The sequence below is a fragment of the Mesoplodon densirostris genome, chromosome 1, assembly GCF_025265405.1.
Source record: "Mesoplodon densirostris isolate mMesDen1 chromosome 1, mMesDen1 primary haplotype, whole genome shotgun sequence".
Classification (NCBI taxonomy): Eukaryota; Metazoa; Chordata; class Mammalia; order Artiodactyla; family Ziphiidae; genus Mesoplodon; species Mesoplodon densirostris.
The window spans coordinates 196,313,742-196,332,496 of NC_082661.1; the positions used below are offsets into that span (position 1 = coordinate 196,313,742).

At 42.0% G+C, this 18,755-nt stretch overlaps 1 protein-coding gene across 1 annotated transcript in view; it reads left to right on the forward strand.

The window, feature by feature from the left end:
* ENOPH1 (enolase-phosphatase 1) overlaps positions 1 to 17,820 on the forward strand; it is a 33,770-nt gene extending 15,950 nt beyond the window's left edge. Inside the window, exons 2-6 of the mRNA XM_060113847.1 lie at positions 4,843 to 4,944; positions 6,386 to 6,588; positions 8,890 to 9,022; positions 10,941 to 11,064; positions 16,707 to 17,820. Of these exons, the coding sequence (XP_059969830.1) occupies positions 4,843 to 4,944; positions 6,386 to 6,588; positions 8,890 to 9,022; positions 10,941 to 11,064; positions 16,707 to 16,846 (702 nt within the window). The 3' untranslated portion in view covers positions 16,847 to 17,820. The remainder of the gene's footprint in view (positions 1 to 4,842; positions 4,945 to 6,385; positions 6,589 to 8,889; positions 9,023 to 10,940; positions 11,065 to 16,706) is intronic.
* Positions 17,821 to 18,755: the final 935 nt, after the last annotated feature.

An 18,755-nucleotide genomic window follows, 5' to 3' on the forward strand; every position in this document is an offset into this window, starting at 1 on the left:
CAGGTCTTAAAGAAATAGAACATTACAGCTATAACCGAGGCCCTGAGCACATTCCATTTTGTATTAGAGCTTTATTCATATGTTAGAGTTTATATTCATGTTGATAAATACAATTTTAGTACATTCATTTTTAACTGCTATGTAATGTTTTAGAGTATGAACATATCCGTTTATTCTCTAGCTGATGACGATTTAGGTTGTTTCCAGTTATTTTGCAGCATACCCGGTGGGACAGTAAACTTTTTTTTTTACTTCCTTCTCTGCACATGTGTGTCTGCCTAGGAGAAGAAGCGCTGTGTATGTGCGCCTTCGGTTCTGCTGCATCTTCTCAGATAACACTCTCAAGTGGGGGCGGGTTTGCAGTCCTGCCACAGTGCATGAGTGCAGGAGAGATGCTAAGTGGGAGAAAGCAAGGAATGAGGAGGGGCATGCTGAGAAAACCGAGTATTTCAAGAAAATCCGAAGTATATCAGCCCAGTAAAAGGAATCTCTTGCAGAAAAGGAAAGCTGTCAGTCTTGGCTCTTCATTTTCCTTCTTTAAGATCAAATATGAGTTTTTATTGAGCTTAAACAAAGCTTTTGTTTCAAGTATGCTGAAAATTTTGCCTGATCACACTGTTCTGAATCTGCTGAGTGATCCATTACTTACTGGAATGCACCATGAGAACAAGCAAAATTGAATGGCTTCTTTATTTTTACTAGGACAGGTGAAATTTGAAAAACGTATTGTGAAGAGAGGTAAACGATTCAGTCCTACCATTTAAAAAAAAGCCAAAATAACTTTCTTGTGTTGTATATTTTCATTTGGGAGTGCAATTTAAGTTGAACTTAGAATTGGGTCTTCTGAAGTGTTAAAAAATTCTAATTATGGAGCCAAGCCTTTGTTCCAGTCAGGGAAATTCTATGCACACTAAAAAACATGGTTTTATTCATAATGTTCTATTAACTATGTCCTAACCATGTCATCCCTCAGGCCTGTTAGCAGGAAATAAAATAAAAAGTTTTCTGTCAGCTTCCTCTTTTTCTTTTTTTTTTTAATTGAAGAATCGCTCACTTACAATATTAAATTAGTTTCAGGTATACAACATAGTGATTTGATATTTTTATACACTACAAAATAAGGATAAGTCTAGTTTCCATCTGTCACCATACAAAGTTATTACAGTATTATTGACTATATTCCCTATGCTGTACATTGTATCCCTATGACTTTTTTTTTTAACCTTTAGCCCTTTCCACTTTATTTTTTTTTCCTATGACTTATTTTATAACTGGAAGTTTGTACCTCTTAACGCCCTTCACCTATTCTGCCCATCCCCCTACCCCATCCCCCTACCCCCTCCCCTCTGCCAGCTTCTTTCTTCTCTCTTTGCCCTTGTTCACTCTATTGTAATAGTAGTTAAGAAAATCTTATGATGCAGAAGCTTGTAATAAGGAGGAAGCGGAAAGGGAAGAGAGGGAGAAGACACAGATAAGTGGTTTTCAGCACAAAGCTGGGTGGTGGGCTGCTACTGGTTAGTACTAATCAGAAGACGCCGGGTGTGCCGTTTGGCACAGATGACCCTGCGAAGCTGGCGCTTCGTGAATTGGAGCCCATTCTTTTTTTTTTTTTTTTTTTTGCGGTACGCCGGACTCTCACTGTTGCGGCCTCTCCCGTTGCGGAGCACAGGCTCCGGACGTGCAGGCTCAGCGGCCATGGCTCACGGGCCCAGCCGCTCCGCGGCATGTGGGATCCTCCCGGACCGGGGCACGAACCCGTGTCCCCTGCATCGGCAGACGGACTCTCAACCACTGCTCCACCAGGGAAGCCCCCCATTCTTATTTTTACATTTAGTGAGCCCTCTCTGCAGGGAAGAGGATTGCTTGTCTCCAAGGCCTTTTGCACACTACGGGAGTCTTTCCCTACCCACACTGTTCTCTCTGTGTGTAACATTCTCTCCTCTAGTCTTCTCCAGGTTAGTCCTATCCACCTTTGGTGGTTTTCAGACTTCTTATTCTCAGGATTCCTTTACACACTTAAAAATTTCTGAGGACCCAAAGAACTTTTGTTTATGTGGGTTATATATATAGATATATATATTTTTAAAAAATAGATTTATTTATTTATTTATGGCTGCATGGCTGCGTTGGGTCTTCGTCGCTGTGCACGGGCTTTCTCTAGTTGCGGCGAGCAGGGGCTACTCTTCGTTGCAGTGTGCAGGCTTCTCATTTCAGTGGCTTCTCTTGTTGCGGAGCTCGGGCTCTAGGCACGAGGGCTTCAGTAGTTGTGGCTTGCAGGCCCTAGAGTGCAGCCTCAGTAGTCGTGGCGCATGGGCTTAGTTGCCCTGCGGCATGTGGTATCTTCCTGGACCAGGGCTCGAACCTGGGTCCCCTGCATTGGCAGGCGGGTTCTTAACCACTGCGCCACCAGGGAAGCCCTATGTGGGTTATATTGATCAACATTTACCATATTAGCAATTAAAACTGAGAAATTTAAAAATATTTATTCATTTTAAACAATAAACCCTGTTACTTTGTTAACATTAATAATATATTTTGGGCTTCCCTGGTGGCGCAGTTGTTGAGAGTCCGCCTGCCGGTGCAGGGGACACGGGTTCGTGCCCCGGTCCGGGAAGATCCCACATGCCGTGGAGCGGCTGGGCCCGTGAGCCATGGCCGCTGAGCCTGCACGTACGGAGCCTGTGCTCCGCAACGGGAGAGGCCACAACAGTGAGAGGCCCGCGTACCGCAAAAAAAAAAAAAATATATATATATATATATATATATTTTTTTTTATGAAGACTATTTTGTTTGTTTTGGAAAACATGGTTAGAAGACTGTTTTAGACATTGTTTTACATATTATAAATGGACTAGGAAGATGGCTGGATTCTCATATCTGCATTGGGTCTGTTGTGATATCACACCTGTGTAGCCTCTGGAACACTATTGTACACTCCTGAAAGAATGAAAGTGAAAAAGGCAAATAACATCTTAGTATTTTTTTGAAAATAGTTTGACCTCGTGGAGCCCTCTAAAAGGGTCTCTCTCAGGACCTCGGGGGTCCTGAATCTCACTTTCAGAATCATTGCTTTAGATCTCAGTTCTGTTGTCACTTCTCCAGCAAAGCCTTCCCTGACCTCCCTCACTAGGTCAAACTTTCCTATTTTATGCCCTAGTAGTACTATGTACCTCTCGTCTGTACCATTTATTAAAGTACCACCTTAACTTTAATGTCTGTTTCTGCTACTTGGCTCCTTGAGATTAGGGATCACGTATGGGTTTTGCTCACAGTTACATCCTCAGCCCTTGCCACAAAGGCCTGCCCTGTACTGGGCATTTGGTGCATATTTTAATAAATAAATGAGTGAATCAATTTAAATAAACAGACTTCTTGGATTCCACTTGATTATAGACTTTCCCTTAAAATGTAAGTCCTTCTCTAAATTGTATACCTGGTGTCTATATTCATAGCATATATTTATTTTCTGTTTTTTCAGACTGATTATTGCTAAGACTGTTGCAGGGCCATTACGCCCTGGATCTGTGCAGCATTCTGCTCATACTCTGTCTCACCCATTGCACCATGTTACAATTCTTTGTTTACCTTCCATTCCCCATCCCCCCCACTGGATTCTTCAGAAGCTTATTGAGAAAAAGGATTGTGACTTGTTTATCTTTTCAATCTCCTTATCCCTGCCGCAGTAGCATATCTTAGTATATAGTAGACACTAATATTTTCCTGAATGTGTCAAATTGGATTTGAAAAGATACATACACTACCACTGCAAGTAAATGTAAAAATTTTGACCTAAGAAAAATCATGTTCCCAATGCATGGATTACTGACAGGTTATTTATTTCTGAATTGTTTTGCACATCAGAATACATAGGGTAATTCTGTAGGTATTCTGATTTCCAAGAAAGAATCATGGTGATCAGGTGTTTTTTTAAAAACATTTGTGGACTTCCCTGGTGGCTCAGCCTGCCAATGCAGGGGACACGGGTTCGAGCCCTGGTCCAGGAAGATCCCACATGCCGCCGAGCAACGAAGCCCATGTGCCGCAACTACTGACCCTATGCTCTAGATCCTGTGAGCCACAACTACTGAGCCCACATGCCACAACTACTGAAGCCTGCGCGCCTAGAGCCCGTGCTTCGCAGCAGGAGAAGCCACCACAATGAGAAGCCCGCGCACCGCAACAAAGAGTAGCCCCCAGTCACCGCAACTAGAGAAAGCCCAAACACAGCAGCGAAGACCCAACACAGCCAAAAATAAATAAATAAATTAATTAATTTAAACAACAACAACAACAAAAACATTTGTTATACGTGGTCATCATTCTGTCACAAGATATTTGAGTTATGTGCATGTCCCAAGTACTGTGGTGTGCAATGGGGATGTAGCTGTGAGCAGGGTATACTTGATCCCTATCCTCAAGGATGTATAGCCTAGCCATCTGGTTTGAGTCAGCAAACTTTTTCTGTAAAGGACTGAATACTAAATGTTGAGACTTTGAGGGCTATATGGTCTTGGTTACAAGTCAGCTCTGCATTGTGGCCCCAAAGTGGCCATAGACACCCTGTAAACAAATAAGTGTGGACACATTCCAATAAAACTTCATTTACAAAAATGGGAGAAGATTGGATTTAGCCCACAGGCTGTAGGTGCTGACTCTTGATCTAGTTCGTTTGTTTCTCAGTCTCCGTCTGACTCCTATATCCGAGCACCAATTTTCATATTTTCAATGAAATTTTCATTGTCTTATTTGCTAGAATTAGCTAAGGTGAGATTGTTGAAGAGCTTGATCTCATGCAAACCACTAAAGCTAATTCTTGTTTTTTTCTTTTGAACTTTTATCCAGGACATTTTGTTTCCTTACATCAAAGAAAATGTTAAAGAGTATCTGCAGACACATTGGGAAGAAGAGGAGTGCCAGCAGGATGTCAATCTTTTGAGGATACAGGTTGGGATATTTCTATTCCATTGCTTCTACATTCCCAAGGGTGTTAGAACTGAGGATGCCTAAAGACTTAGAGTATTCTCTGAGCATATTTTAAAATAAGTGCTCTGGATTCACAGGGCACGGACGTTGTAGTGACTTGCCTGCTTAGGAATTCACAGTACCTAATTAAAAGGCCAGATATAATGACATAAATGGCAGTTTTTTGTCTCTACAATTGCCTCTTTCTGGAGCTATTTCAGTTGCATAAAATATCATGTATTTATAAAACTAAGTCATTTCTGGGTGGAATGCAAAAGGGTCTTGTGCCATCTCATCACATTTTTCATTAATGTCTCCAAGTGATAACAGCTCATCACCTCATTCTCCACTCTCTCCTCCTCATGGCGTGAGCCCCTGCTGGCCCTCCACAGAGTTCCTGGGCCCTCACACACCTCTCTCCCCAGCTCACATTCAGCCCAGCCTTCATACCCGCCTTCGCCTTCGTTACATGTACTTTGTTCTGCTTTGATCCCTCCCCAGTTTTCAGTCTTTCTCCTTCCACATTGTGTGCTGTGGAACTCCTGATGTGTTGTTTTTCTTATTAAAATTGCTTCATTGGCAAAGGTCTTACATGCTATGCAGAGCTAACTCTCTGGCTTTTTTGAGTTAATTTTCTACATTGGACAATGTGGAAGGCTTTCTGTAAATTCTGTAATGTTAGAAGTTAGGATTGGAAAGAGAGTCACATCCTTTAAGGCATGGGGCATTTGGGTTTGTTGAATTTTCTAGATAACTCAGGGTTAGTCTGAAACACTCCCTTCTTTACCTTTTTTTGTTGTCTCAACTCCTGTTGTTGAAACATACATACATATTCCCTCATTGTAGCATATAAATCATTGAGTCTTTAGGGATTGGACATACACATCGTCATAGGCTAAACAGCTTCTGAATAGCTATTAAGGTTTTGCAAGATGTGGGAGATTGCAGGAGACTGAATGTAAACCAACCCCAGACATTGCTTCACTAGCTTCTTTTCATTGAATTCCAGGCATAAACTAATTTCACTGAGATTTTCTTTATTTCTTCCTCAGTTAGTTATAGTGCAGAGAAAAATGATCCGATTTAATTGAAGTCCTGGTTTGTTGATCCTAGTAAGTGAATCAACAAACCAGGTCTTATTATAACATTTTATCATTTTGTGCTATCTCTTTTCTCACACACAACATGCCTCTTGGTTTAAGTTTCAGCTTTAGTGATACAGGAAAGGTAAATTTATTGATTATAATCCAGTTTTTTTTAGGAATCATTCATATCAGTCCCAAAGCGTAGGATACTTTAATTTTAACAGGGCTCAGTGCTGAAGGTGGTTGGAGAAAGTTGGTCTGCTAGTTTTCAGGTATCCTTTAAGGGATCTTTTTAAAAATGAGTAAGAAACAAATTTTGTATTGTTTATGATTTAAAGGCTGAAGAGGACTCCCAGCTGGATGGGGCTGTTCCGATCCCAGCAGCATCTGGGAATGGGGCGGATGACCTACAGCGGATGATCCAGGCTGTGGTAGATAACGTGTGGTGGCAGATGTCTCTGGACCGGAAGACCACGGCGCTGAAACAGCTGCAGGGCCACATGTGGAGGGCGGCATTCAAAGCTGGGAGCATGAAAGCAGAGTATGTAGCTCCTCAAGTGACTCTAAACACTTCAGTAGCCACCAAAGCAAATACATTTTCCACTAGTCCCCTCTCTCCAGTGTAAGTTGCATGATTTGCAAAGTAGATAAAGTCAACATTCTTTTTATTCCAACGAGTGAGTGTTCTATTTTGTTTTGTTTCTTCAAAGCTGGGATAAAGCATTTCACCCAGATAAATCCCCCAGGCCCGTGTCTGGCTTTGTGTGATGGTTGGAGACTTTTTTTTTTTTTTTTTTTTTTCTTTTTTTTGCGGTGTGCGGGCCTCTCACTGTTGTGGCCTCTCCCGTTGCGGAGCACAGGCTCCGGATGCGCAGGCCCAGCGGCCATGGCTCACGGGCCCAGCCGCTCCGCGGCATATGGGATCCTCCCGGACCGGGGCACGAACCCGTATCCCCTGCATCGGCAGGCAGACTCTTAACCACTGCGCCACCAGGGAGGCCCGGTTGGAGACTTTTAACCCAAGTCTAAAACAGCTTCCTAGGTGTAAATCAACTGTACTCCAATTAAAAAACAAAAAAAACAAAAAAAAAAACAACCCCCCCCCCCCAAAAAAACAGCTTCTTAGAAAATGGCGACTTCCTTGAACTGAGTCATATCTGACCCTTAGTGTATGAGTGACAGCACGGTTGGGCTGCTTCCCAGGACTGATAGTTAGATTACCTGCTTTCTGCTCTGTTAGAGAAGTAAGAATGCTACAAAATTACGCACCCCGTCACTGTGGGGTTACTCGGTCAGCAGTGCCACTCCGTTCTGTGCTACTGCAGCAACTTCCAGACCTCGGAGTCTTGATTGTGGGGTTCCGAAGAGCACTCCTGCCGAAGGAGACTCGTGAGTCCTATATTGCCATATCAAGAAATCTTAATAAGCTGCTGCCACTAAGGATTTCAGGGCATTGCCTGATGTAAACCCTAAGATCCAAGACTGTTACTAGCTGCCTATATTTCTTTTGTTTTTCTGTCAGCTGAGATGCCATTCCGTTATGTACTTTACAAGGGGCTTCCACCGTTTAAGGATGCTTTAGAATTTCAGGATAAGCTGGTGATGTGGAAGTAAATATCAGTTAGTTCACGTGGTAAAACACTCAAAGTATTGGAGTCAGGAGATGATGCTCACGGGAGTTAGCCCATCCTTCTCCTGGTTTTAGTTCCTTAATTATAAAACCAAGGACTTGAAATAAATCATCTTTGACTTCTAAGCCCTGCTTTGGAGCAATAACAATCTGCAAGTTCAACATGGACTAATCCTGTCTCTGAGTGCAAAGTAACACAAAGTAACTTACAGTTACTGCTTGTTTTGAACTAGTAGGTAATCCCTTTTCTTCAATTTGTTCAATATTGTTTCATCCAGTAGACGACTTCTCTGACATTTTCCAGTTAATCTTTTATAGGTGACTGGTTCCACATCCCAAGATTCTTGTACTTCTCTTTTCACCCATCTCCTGTGATGTTGTCTACTGTAGAGTTGGTGAACAAGACTGTCAGGAATCATTGCTGATTAGCTAATGTGAAATGGTACATGTCTGTTAACTGATCTGTTACATAATTTTTTTTCTGTATAGTAAAACCGAAGGTTTTCTTAGTTCTCAAGAAATGTAGTTCTGTTTTCTAGCTAATCAAAGATTAATAGCTTTGAGCCTCCAAACATTTTTTTAATTGTTTGGGTGTAGATCTTTCTAAAAGCATTAACATGCTCTCTTAAGGCACACTGGATATAATTGAACCTTTTCTCGTCATGAATTATATCAAAGGCACACAACAGTAAACTAGTATTGTTGCTTGCTTTTTTGAATTTCTTGGGAATTCAAAAAATCCCTTTCTCAGGGAACTGTATTCAATATCTTGTGATAAGCTATAATGGAAAAGAATCTGAAAAAGAATATATATATATATATATATATATATATATATATATATATATATATGACTGAATCACTTTCCTGTACACTAGAAACTAACACAACATTGTAAATCAACTATACTTCAATTAAAAAAAATTCCTTTCTTATTTTATCTCTTTATCTGTAATCACTTTTTACTGCCCTTAGTGTGGCTGTCTGTCAAAAACTTTCTCCCCTCGACCTAAATTACTGCTTCTAATCTACTGTGACCCTGGAACTCTGGGGACACGCTCATTAGATCTGCAGGAGTTCACAGTCTCATGGAGGTGCTTTTCCTGGCGACCATTTGGACACAAATAGAGAAACTTGTGGCAGCTATTTGACTGGTTTTCATTTGGCTGGATAACGTGTTCCTTCATTTCACCTTGGTGGTCTTCCCTCTAGGTTCTTTGAAGATGTGGTTCCAGCAGTCAGGAAATGGAGAGAGGCTGGAATGAAGGTGTATATCTATTCTTCAGGGAGTGTAGAGGCACAGAAACTGTTATTTGGGCATTCTACAGAGGGAGATATTCTTGAGGTAGGTTACCCGGTTACTTTGTTTTTTTGACACCATCAAAGCATAAAACAGTGAATGTGAGTGCTACAGTTATAAGCTAAGCAGCATTCAGATAATTGCATTTACATATGCTATGCAGGTTGTAAAAAAGAAGTGGAAAAACTGGGGAATACATTGTGGAAGGATGAAATGTAGCTGTGGTACCAATCTTTGCATCAGAGGTTCTTAAACTCTGCTGTGCATAAGGATCACCTGAGGAGTTTATTAAAAATGTAGATCCCTGGGCCCTGTTTCCTGGCAAATCTATATCAGCAGGTCTGGGCTACGGTTGGGAATCTGCATTTTCAAATATCTACCCTAAGTGATTCTGATGACAGTAGTATTAGAACCATATATATATCTCTCACAGATAAATAAGACCTAAGCTAGCTTGTAAATCAGCTATCTTGTCAGTATTAGAAAACCATCAACCCAAAGGAAAGGAAACTAATGGCTTCTTTTGGTTGTTTAAAGTATTAGGTAAGATGTAAAAGAGTGGCTCATGCCACTGTCCCTCACAAAAGGGCACACAGACTTCTTGAATGCAGGAGAGTACATGGTGGATTCATTTGTTTCTGGTACTTTGGAGAGAGACAGATTTTATTTTAGCAGAATCAGCATTCTTCTGTAAGAGAACTGCGCATGTTATTACACGGTGATTACTTAAGGCCTCCTATTAACATTCCTTGTACCTGAGAAAAGTCCTGCTAGCTTTTCTGTCCCACAGTCCCTACGTCCCCTGGAAGACAGGGTAGTCATTGGAAAAAGGGACTACATTTATGATTATAAAAAGAAATGCTGACTAACTGAATACAGGCTGAAATTAGTGATTCACAGTAGTTTACTCAGCCAACTGTTTTTTTAAAATAAATATTTATTGACCCTCTACCATGTGCAGAGAACACTTTGACTTTGGAGATTGTCATAGTCTCATTTTACCTTCCTGCTTTTCCTCTTAGTTCTAAGTCAAATATTAAATCAGTAGTAAAACCCTTTAATTGCTTGTTAACTATTCTCCTCTGAACAGATTAAGCTTCTTTTCTGCTCTCTCTGATGAAATAGACAATAAGGTGATAGTAGACAGGACACAGTAATTACCCTCCGAGTTCAGTAATAAAACTTTATTCTACACTTGCTTAGTGTGAGGCAGACTTGAGAGAGAAAGAAAATATGCAAAACAATTCTTAACTTTAAAAATCACAATATTAATATTACCTTAATTTATCTTTGTTAGGCTTATTTTTAGTTTGTGAAAAGTTCTGAAAATATTCGAAAGATCACATCGTAATAGCTGATCCTAAATGTGAACTTATTTTAATGACTGTTGGTTAAATTAGTAAGTTATATATTTGACCCCAATTATTTCTAAGATGTCAAGGGTATATATGAGCTCTTGGGTAGAATTTAAAAATGTTTTAATTAGAAAATAAAGGTTTCTTGGAAGTAAAGTAATAGCTTACTAATTAGGCAGTTTAGAGAAATCTGGTCATTCTGGGGTCAAAAGGACAATGTTGAGAACCTTTCATCGGGTGAAACCCAGTCTAATAAGTAGTTTGAGTGAATATAGTGTTTTAAGGATAGGAAGTGGGGCATATGTATTTTAAAAGATTTTGGATATAAAATTAATGCTAATGGAAGAAGACCAAGATTATAAAATGATCTTATATACATTGAATTGGTAGTTTTCTTTTTCCAAATGTTTATTTCTATAAAACCTTAGTTTACATTTACTTTTTGTAGCTTCCATAAAGTTCTCTATGAAGTAGACTTACAGGGAATATTTGTCGAGTGGATGAAGTCACTATGATTATTGAGTTGTTCAGAGAAAAGGGATGAGAGACAGAGGGGCTGGGTTGCGTGTGTGTTTGTAGCATCGTTCTTTGCCCTTCCCTGTGTCCAGCTTGTGGACGGTCACTTTGATACCAAGATTGGACACAAAGTGGAGAGTGAGAGTTATCGAAAGATTGCCAGCAGCATTGGGTGCTCAACCAACAACATCTTGTTTCTGACGGACGTCACCCGAGGTGAGTAATCTGACTTCTTGCACTGTACACTCCAGGGTGGGAGCCGAGCCTGGCACTGCACACGCTTTGCCTTCGTAAAGAAAGTTTATGTGGGTAGCCCTGGAAAATGAAGCAGGTTTATAAAAGGAAACAGTGAAACAGCCAACCCACCTCCCTCTCCATCTACCCATCATTGGGGGAAGTGGCATTGGAAAGATGAATTCTTCTCCTTTTAACATGAAATGGGGAGATAACAGAGGCAGCCAGCCATAAGGGTGGGAAGGAGCATGCAGCCAGGAGTATGAGGGTGGGTGCGTGGCTAGTCCAGCACAGGCAAGTCACAGCGGACCTGCATCAAATGTACTTAACAGCAGTGAGATCAGCTATACACCCTCAGCAAAAAAAAAGTGAGAGAGAGAGAGAGAGAGAAGTCTGTAGTTGGAGCGATTTTGCCTCATTGTCCTGCTGGCTGATGAGCACTGCCCCTCAGCGAGGAGGAGCCTCATTTCTCCTTTCCCTCAGATGGGCTCAGGCCCCGGGAGCCCCTCAGGTTGTAAACCTCAGCCTCACTGCACACGGATCTCATGTTTAAAGATTGGCATCTTTTTTAGCCAGCATGGCCCTCTTTATATTATATACAGTGCATTAGCACATGCATTATCACTGTAAGCAGTGAATGTATGAAACAGCACATACTGTACTTTATCGGCAATTTAAGTGATTTCAAGAGCAGTTTTTTTTTGTTTGTTTGTTTGTTTTTCGGTATGCGGGCCTCTCACTGCTGTGGCCTCTCCCGTTGCGGAGCACAGGCTCTGGACGCGCAGGCTCAGTGGTCATGGCTCACGGGCCCAGCCGCTCCGCGGCATGTGGAATCTTCCCGGACCGGGGCACGAACCCGTGTCCCCTGCATCGGCAGGCGGACTCTCAACCACTGCGCCACCAGGGAAGCCCTCAAGAGCAGTTTTGACCAAACGTAAAGCATACGCTCAAGCATCTATCTGTGTGAGAAGATGAGTCCTCCAGAGAATTACAGAAGGAACCGGTAGTGAAGAAGGAAGCAAGCAGCAGCAGGCAAAGAGGCTGGGGGGTGCTGGGGGAGGTGGGTGGTCTCTGTCCCTGGCTGGCGAGGCTTTCCCAGACTCCCCCAGCTGGCTGCAGCCTTTGATCTTGTGGTCATTTTCCTTAGAGTCTGTGCATCTCTCGGGGTCCTACTTTGGTGTATTTGTAATTGCACTTGTGTTGGAGGATAGTTTTACTTATTTGTGTTTCTTCCACTCATCTTGGATCGTAAGTTTTACCCTTCGTTTACCCATAGAACAGGGCTTTGTGTACTGTGCAGCCGCTCTGATACACTACATCTATTTCACCAGGCTCAAGAAGGGAGTTAGGGAAAGGGGGTGGAGGGCAGGGGTGCTCTCCAATCTGGTGGCTCCGAGGGACTCCTGGGCCCTGTGGAAGCAGCTTCGGCAGTCTGTAGTTGACATTCCTCCCTCCAGCCCTTCTGTTCGTTGTCGCAGAACTAGAGTTACTCCCAGTCACTGGGACTTTTCAGAGATGTCACCTAAAGGCAAACCCAGGCTGCTAGCAAAGGCATCTTATCTGTGCTAGCGTGTGTGAGTATATTCTTTGTCTGCTGCTTTGGTTTATCATGTTAGGTATGATCTGTAGGCATATAAGCAAATATATACTCATTTGTGAAGCAGTTTAAAAAAAAATCTTAACCAGCATAGGTCATCTAATGCCTTCAAGAAGTCATAATGTGTTTTCCAGACAAAGAGTGGTAGACAGGCTTAATTTTACCTGACGTACAGTTGACATTCAGTAACCGCTAATAGCTTTGTTAAATTTCAATCCTCGGTGAATCTAGCCTGGAATTTTTGATCTAGGGAGATGGTAGCAAATCACAGCCATTTGTTGTTTTGAGTTTTGAAAGCTCAGTAGATTTAGCGGGGACCTGCCCCTGCTGCACGTCCTGATTTGGGTCAGCCTCAAAGTGCAAGGGTTCTACAGACTGTCATCTTATTTTTCTGCATCCTGGAAAGCTTTGCATTTGCGTGTCTAACTGCACTGAAGGTGAGAGACAGACGCGTGGACACACAGCTTCAAGGTTCACTGTGTAACCAGCTGGCCAGGCTACACCCTATGTACCAATAGCCGTTTCACCTGGCCTCTGCTTTGAACTCTCAGCGTACTGTAAATGTTTGCCTGTCATATTTCTGTGTATAAACCATTTACTGATTCAAAGCTACATTTTACCCTCTTCCTTGAATGGCTTTTTGGGGCTTTGAGTGGTGGGCTGGGGAGGTCACTTTACTATCTGTGTAGATAAAGGTGTGAGGAATGATAATTTCAAATGATAATTTGAAGACCTTTTGCTTTGTTTTGCTCCCTATGCAAAGGAAGTAGGCCTCTTTCTGGTGAGTTTAGCTGGTTTAACCCGTGAATTGCTTTTCTTTAATCATTCACGTAAACAGGGCTGTTGGAGATGAAAATCCATGGTTTGCCCTATATTTAATTCCGCTAGGATTTTGAACGGTGAGTGTCTGCTTAGAATTAGAATTAGGCTTAGAATTAGAGATCTGCTTTGTGGCTGGAGCTCCCGACAAAGTCAGCCTGTCCCAAGCATTCTGGGATTGAATGCATGATTCAACCTGTGATCCCCAGACCCTCGCCTTATTCCCTGCTTTTTGGTTACTGCTAATAATTGTAACCCCTGCCTGAAGACCACTTACAGTTTCTTCATATTCTTGTCTTTAGCCACATTTTTTTTCTAGTTGCCATCATAGTACATCTATAATTTCAAGTCTTTCTCTTTTCACTTAAGCCATATCCTTAGGTTGCAGTCCCAGAAATTATTCCTATTCTCTTTAGAGACTAGAGATAATCTCCAAGTTGTCTCTCCTTTGAGTCCTCTGCAAGGACGTTTTATTCCTGCCCCTCATCTTCTGCCAGCCCCACTCCTGCTTAGGCAGTAGGGCCAGACCTGGGCTCACCTGTAGCTGGGAGAGGGTCAGGCACCTGGCTGCCTGCCTTGCTCTTTCCTATTGTCTCTGATCCTGTGTTTTAGTAGCACGTGTCCAGACTTCCACTGCCAAGGCAGAGTGGAAGACTAAGTTGATATCCCAAATAATACTCAAATATAAAAGAGAGAACTGAAAGACTTTTTCCCTTTGAAGGGAAAGAAAAAAGAGGTCCAGGGTTTGAAGTCAACAAGTGTCTCAATCATATATGAAAAGAGCCAATAACTGCTTAAGGACAAAAACTTGCCCCATGGTGATCTTGGTAAGAGGCTGAATGTGGAACGGTCACTAACTAGTAAGTCCCACATGGATAGTGATGACTCAACTTGGTTGAGATCCTGGGTTGCTGGTCCAGAGGACTGTGCTTGAGGCAACCAGGCTGGGAACTTGGGGTGCGTGGAAGGCAATGCCTTTGCTGCTGGAGTGAATGGCATCTGCACACTTTGCCTGAGGAGGGGATTTTGGAGCACTGTTTTTGCTCTGGGAGGTGACAGTCCTTTCGTAGGAGGTGGGTAGGTGGAAGAGACAGCCCTGCCCCATTTACTCTTTCTTAGCACCTGCTGCCCTTGAATTAATGCATTCCATTGCTCTGGCTGTTTTCCACAGATTGAGAAACTACTGGGGTTTCTTATTACACCAGATCTGAATTGCAAAGAATGTGTTTCAGGATCTTCCCCAGTTTTGCTCTATCTGCCCAAGTATGCCCCATCTCTGTGACCACAGACCTGTGTCCTGTGTCCATTCTCCTACTGTTTGCACATGTACTTTATGGCTGCCTGCAATTCCTCCTTCCTTGAAATTTCTGATCAAAACTTAGTCTCTGGGCTTCCCTGGTGGCGCAGTAGTTGGGAGTCCGCCTGCTGATGCAGGGGACGCGGGTTCATGCCCCGGTCTGGGAGGATCCCACATGCCGCGGAGCGGCTGGGCCCGTGAGCCATGGCCGCTGAGCCTGCGCGTCCGGAGCCTGTGCTCGGCAACGGGAGAGGCCACAACAGTGAGAGGCCGGTGTACCGCAAAAAACAAACAAGCAAACAAACACAAACAAAATAAAACAAAACAAAAAAAACTTAGTCTCTGTGCAGAGGAGTCATTTGTTAAATTGCAGGTCCTAATTCAGTAGTTGCACACTGGGGAACCTGACATTCTGTATTTGTAACAAGCTTCCACGTGATTTCCACACTGCTGGTCCAGGGACTACATTCAGAGCAGCAATGCTCTAGAGCAGGAGTTGGCAAAATTGTTCGGTAAAGCAGGGGTCCCCAGCCCCCTGTTAGGAGGCGGGCCACACAGCAGGAGGTGAGTGGCAGGCGAGCGAGGGAAGCTTCATCTGCCGCTCCCCACCACTCGCATTACCGCCTGAACCGTCCCCCACCACTACCCGGTCCGTGGAAAAATTGTCATCCATGAAATCAGTCCCTGGTGCCAAAAAGGTTGGGGACCACTGCTGTCAAGGGCCAGATAGTAGCTATTCAACTCTGGTCCTTGTAATGCAAAAGCAGCCACAGATAGTACATAAGTAAGTGGGTGTGACTGTGTTCCAATAAGACCATGTTTACAAAAACAGGCGGTGGGCCATAATTTGCTGACCCTTGTTCTAGAGCACAGACCACAGAGTCTGACACACGATTTCAAATTTCAGTTCTACCACTTGCTAGCTCTCAGTTTCTGCATCTGTAGAATGGAGATAGTAATACTAACGACCTCAGGGTCGTTGTGAAGATTTAGATGGGAATGGAAGTTCCAGGAAAGCAGGAACTTTGTTTTGTTCACATATCTCTGGTCCTAGAATAGTACCTGGCACATAGTAAGTGCTAAATTAATACAAGGTATTAGCTATTATCTTTCAGATGGACACAAAATGAGGAGGGGTACCTAACCCAAGACATATTAGAGATATCCCCTCAAATACATAGCTTACTTAGTTTCATTTGACTAGTCCTGTTTTTACTTCCACGCAGTCACTGATCTTAAAACACTCTTAGTCCAATGAGGAGAGAGACAACAGGTAATAACATGTCAAATCATATTGTCTTGATAGGACTAAATACAGGGTGTTAATGGAGCACATAGGATGCTCTAATACAGATGGTAGTAGCTCTAGAAGATAGAACATTTGAGCTGAATTTTGAAGAGTAGGAATTTGCCAGACAAAAAAGATGGGCAGTCTAGCCAAGGGTTGTGACATGTTTGGGCTCCAGGTGTGAGAGTAGGTATTTCAGCCTGATTAGATCCTGGGATTCCATTTGCCCCATATCTACTTAATTGGTATTATTCCTGACAGCCTGTCCTTTGGGAAAGAGCTCAGTTCTCTGTAGGACTGATGGGAGGGAATGGAAGAAAGCTGGAGACATGGCTCTGTCTTTGTGCATTCATAAGTACTTAATAAAGCTTAGAAGTCTAGGACACACTGCCCTCCTTGTCTGTCAGTACAGTTAGTTATGCATTTGAAAAAAAATTTTATGGAAAAATCAAAACTTATATAAAAGAATAATAAGTCCACCCCCTGTGCTTGTCTTTTAGCTTCAACAGTTATCAAATCTGGACCAGACTTATTTCTTACATTCCCACATCCCTCTGATTATTTTGAAGCAAATCCCAAACATCATATTCTACCATTTCTGACACATATTTGGATTTTCGCAGAGGCCAGCGCTGCTGAGGAAGCTGACGTGCACGTAGCTGTGGTGGTGAGACCTGGCAACGCGGGGTTAACAGATGATGAGAAGACTTACTTCAGCCTCATCACGTCCTTCAGTGAACTGTACCTGCCTTCCTCAACCTAGAGGAGGAGTTCTAAGGAAGACCAAACTGTCCTCACAGAGTTGTCCCTGTAGTCTAGTTTTATTCTAATGGTAAAAGTAACTTACTTAAAAAATACATATATACACATACATAAGGTATGTAAGTGTGTGTATGTTCAAATTACCTTCCACAAGCACGTAAGTGGGAAAAAGAATCTCAGTTCAGTGAAAAGGAAACTTATTTAAAGATGATGCTTTATATGTAGAAATTGTTTGAAACCACAGCTCTAACCATTATTGAGGGCGAAATATAGTTGATAGAAGGAATTACTACTATACAGGTCAAATGTGTTATGTTTATCAAGTCATGTACCAAAATAGAAAGGTAGGTTTGAGAAGTTACTCAGAAGCCTGGTTATTTTAAAAACTAGAAGTATTTCGAAGACATTCCTAGTAATAATCTACTTCCCTTTTAAATTGTGAGTTAGAAGATTACAGCAACTGAATTTCAAGCTATTAACCTCCCTATTTACAAATGACAAAGCTATTTGTTTCTGCTCCAAAAGAGAGCAAAGTTGGGAAAGGAAACTCGTTTGAGTCTTGATTAATCATATATCTGTTACTTAAGAAACTTGCTAATCTTTGTGGTACCCACAGCAAGCAGTTGCCTTACCAGTGAAAAAGATGCACTAATGTAACAGCTAAAATAGAAATGTGCTTCCTAATGTTTAACAAAACAGTCCTAATCCTGTCACTTATCACAGATTTCAGAGTTAACCTTGCTAACTGCTTCTTAACACAGTTTGAGAACATATGTTAATTGCTGTTTACTATTAAAAAACGAAAGGTTTGCTGAAATTTGTCCATAAGACCTAGAAGAGCCCTAATATCTAATATTTTCTCTGAAATGGATGTGAGAAATGTAAATTTTATAACAGCATTATTTATCCTAGTTCAGCCTAATAGGATGTCATGTCAATTTCATGTGGTAATTAATAAAAACTTTTTCTTCTTTACTCAGTTGTTTTTTTTTTAAATAAATTTATTTATTCTATTTATTTATTTTTGGCTGCGTTGGGTCTTCGTTGCTGCGTGCGGGCTTTCTCTAGTTGCGGTGAGCGGGGTCTACTCTTTGTTGCGGTGTGCAGGCTTCACATTGCGGTGGCCTCTCTTGTTGCGGCACGTGGGCTTCAGTAGTTGTGGCTCGCGGGCTCAGTAGTTGTGGCTCGAGGGCTCTAGAGCGCAGGCTCAGTAGTTGTGGCTCACAGGCTTAGTTGCTCTGCGGCATGTGGGATCTTCCCGGGCCAGGGATCGAACTCGTGTCCCCCGCGTTGGCAGGCGGATTCTTAACCACTGCTCCACCAGGGAAGTTCCTTCACTCAGTTTTATGTAGGTTTGCTTACTGCCATAAGCAGAAGAGAAACTGAAGAGAGATTGGACAAATAAGAATTTTAGTTTAGTTTTTTGCCTTAATCTTGTGTGGGTTTGTGATATGTGTGAATATTCATGTGTGTGTTTTAATGGAATGCCAGTAGAAAACCACTGACTATCATTTGAGTTATATATACATATATGGCTAACCTTAGTGGTTATTATTTCATTTGGATAGTAAACATTCAAGATATGAGTAGATTCCTTAGTTTTTTGAGAATCTTATGTTTGAGGTATATAAGATAATGCTTGAAGGAGGCAATTATTCTCCTAATTAATCAAGAAAAACTAATGAATGCTGGAGGAATAATTTTGGGGATGCTTTGAATAAGGAAAAGGAAGTAGCCTTGCAAATGTGAGAGGACAGGGAATATAAAAGATTTTATGTTGACAGTTTTTATCTTCTAGTAGCTAATTAAGAAATATAAGGACTATGAAGATATAGAAGAGTAGTGAAAGGGGAATGAATTTAAGTAAATCTTAGAAATGGGGGTAATTTGTAAGTGATGGTAAAGCCACA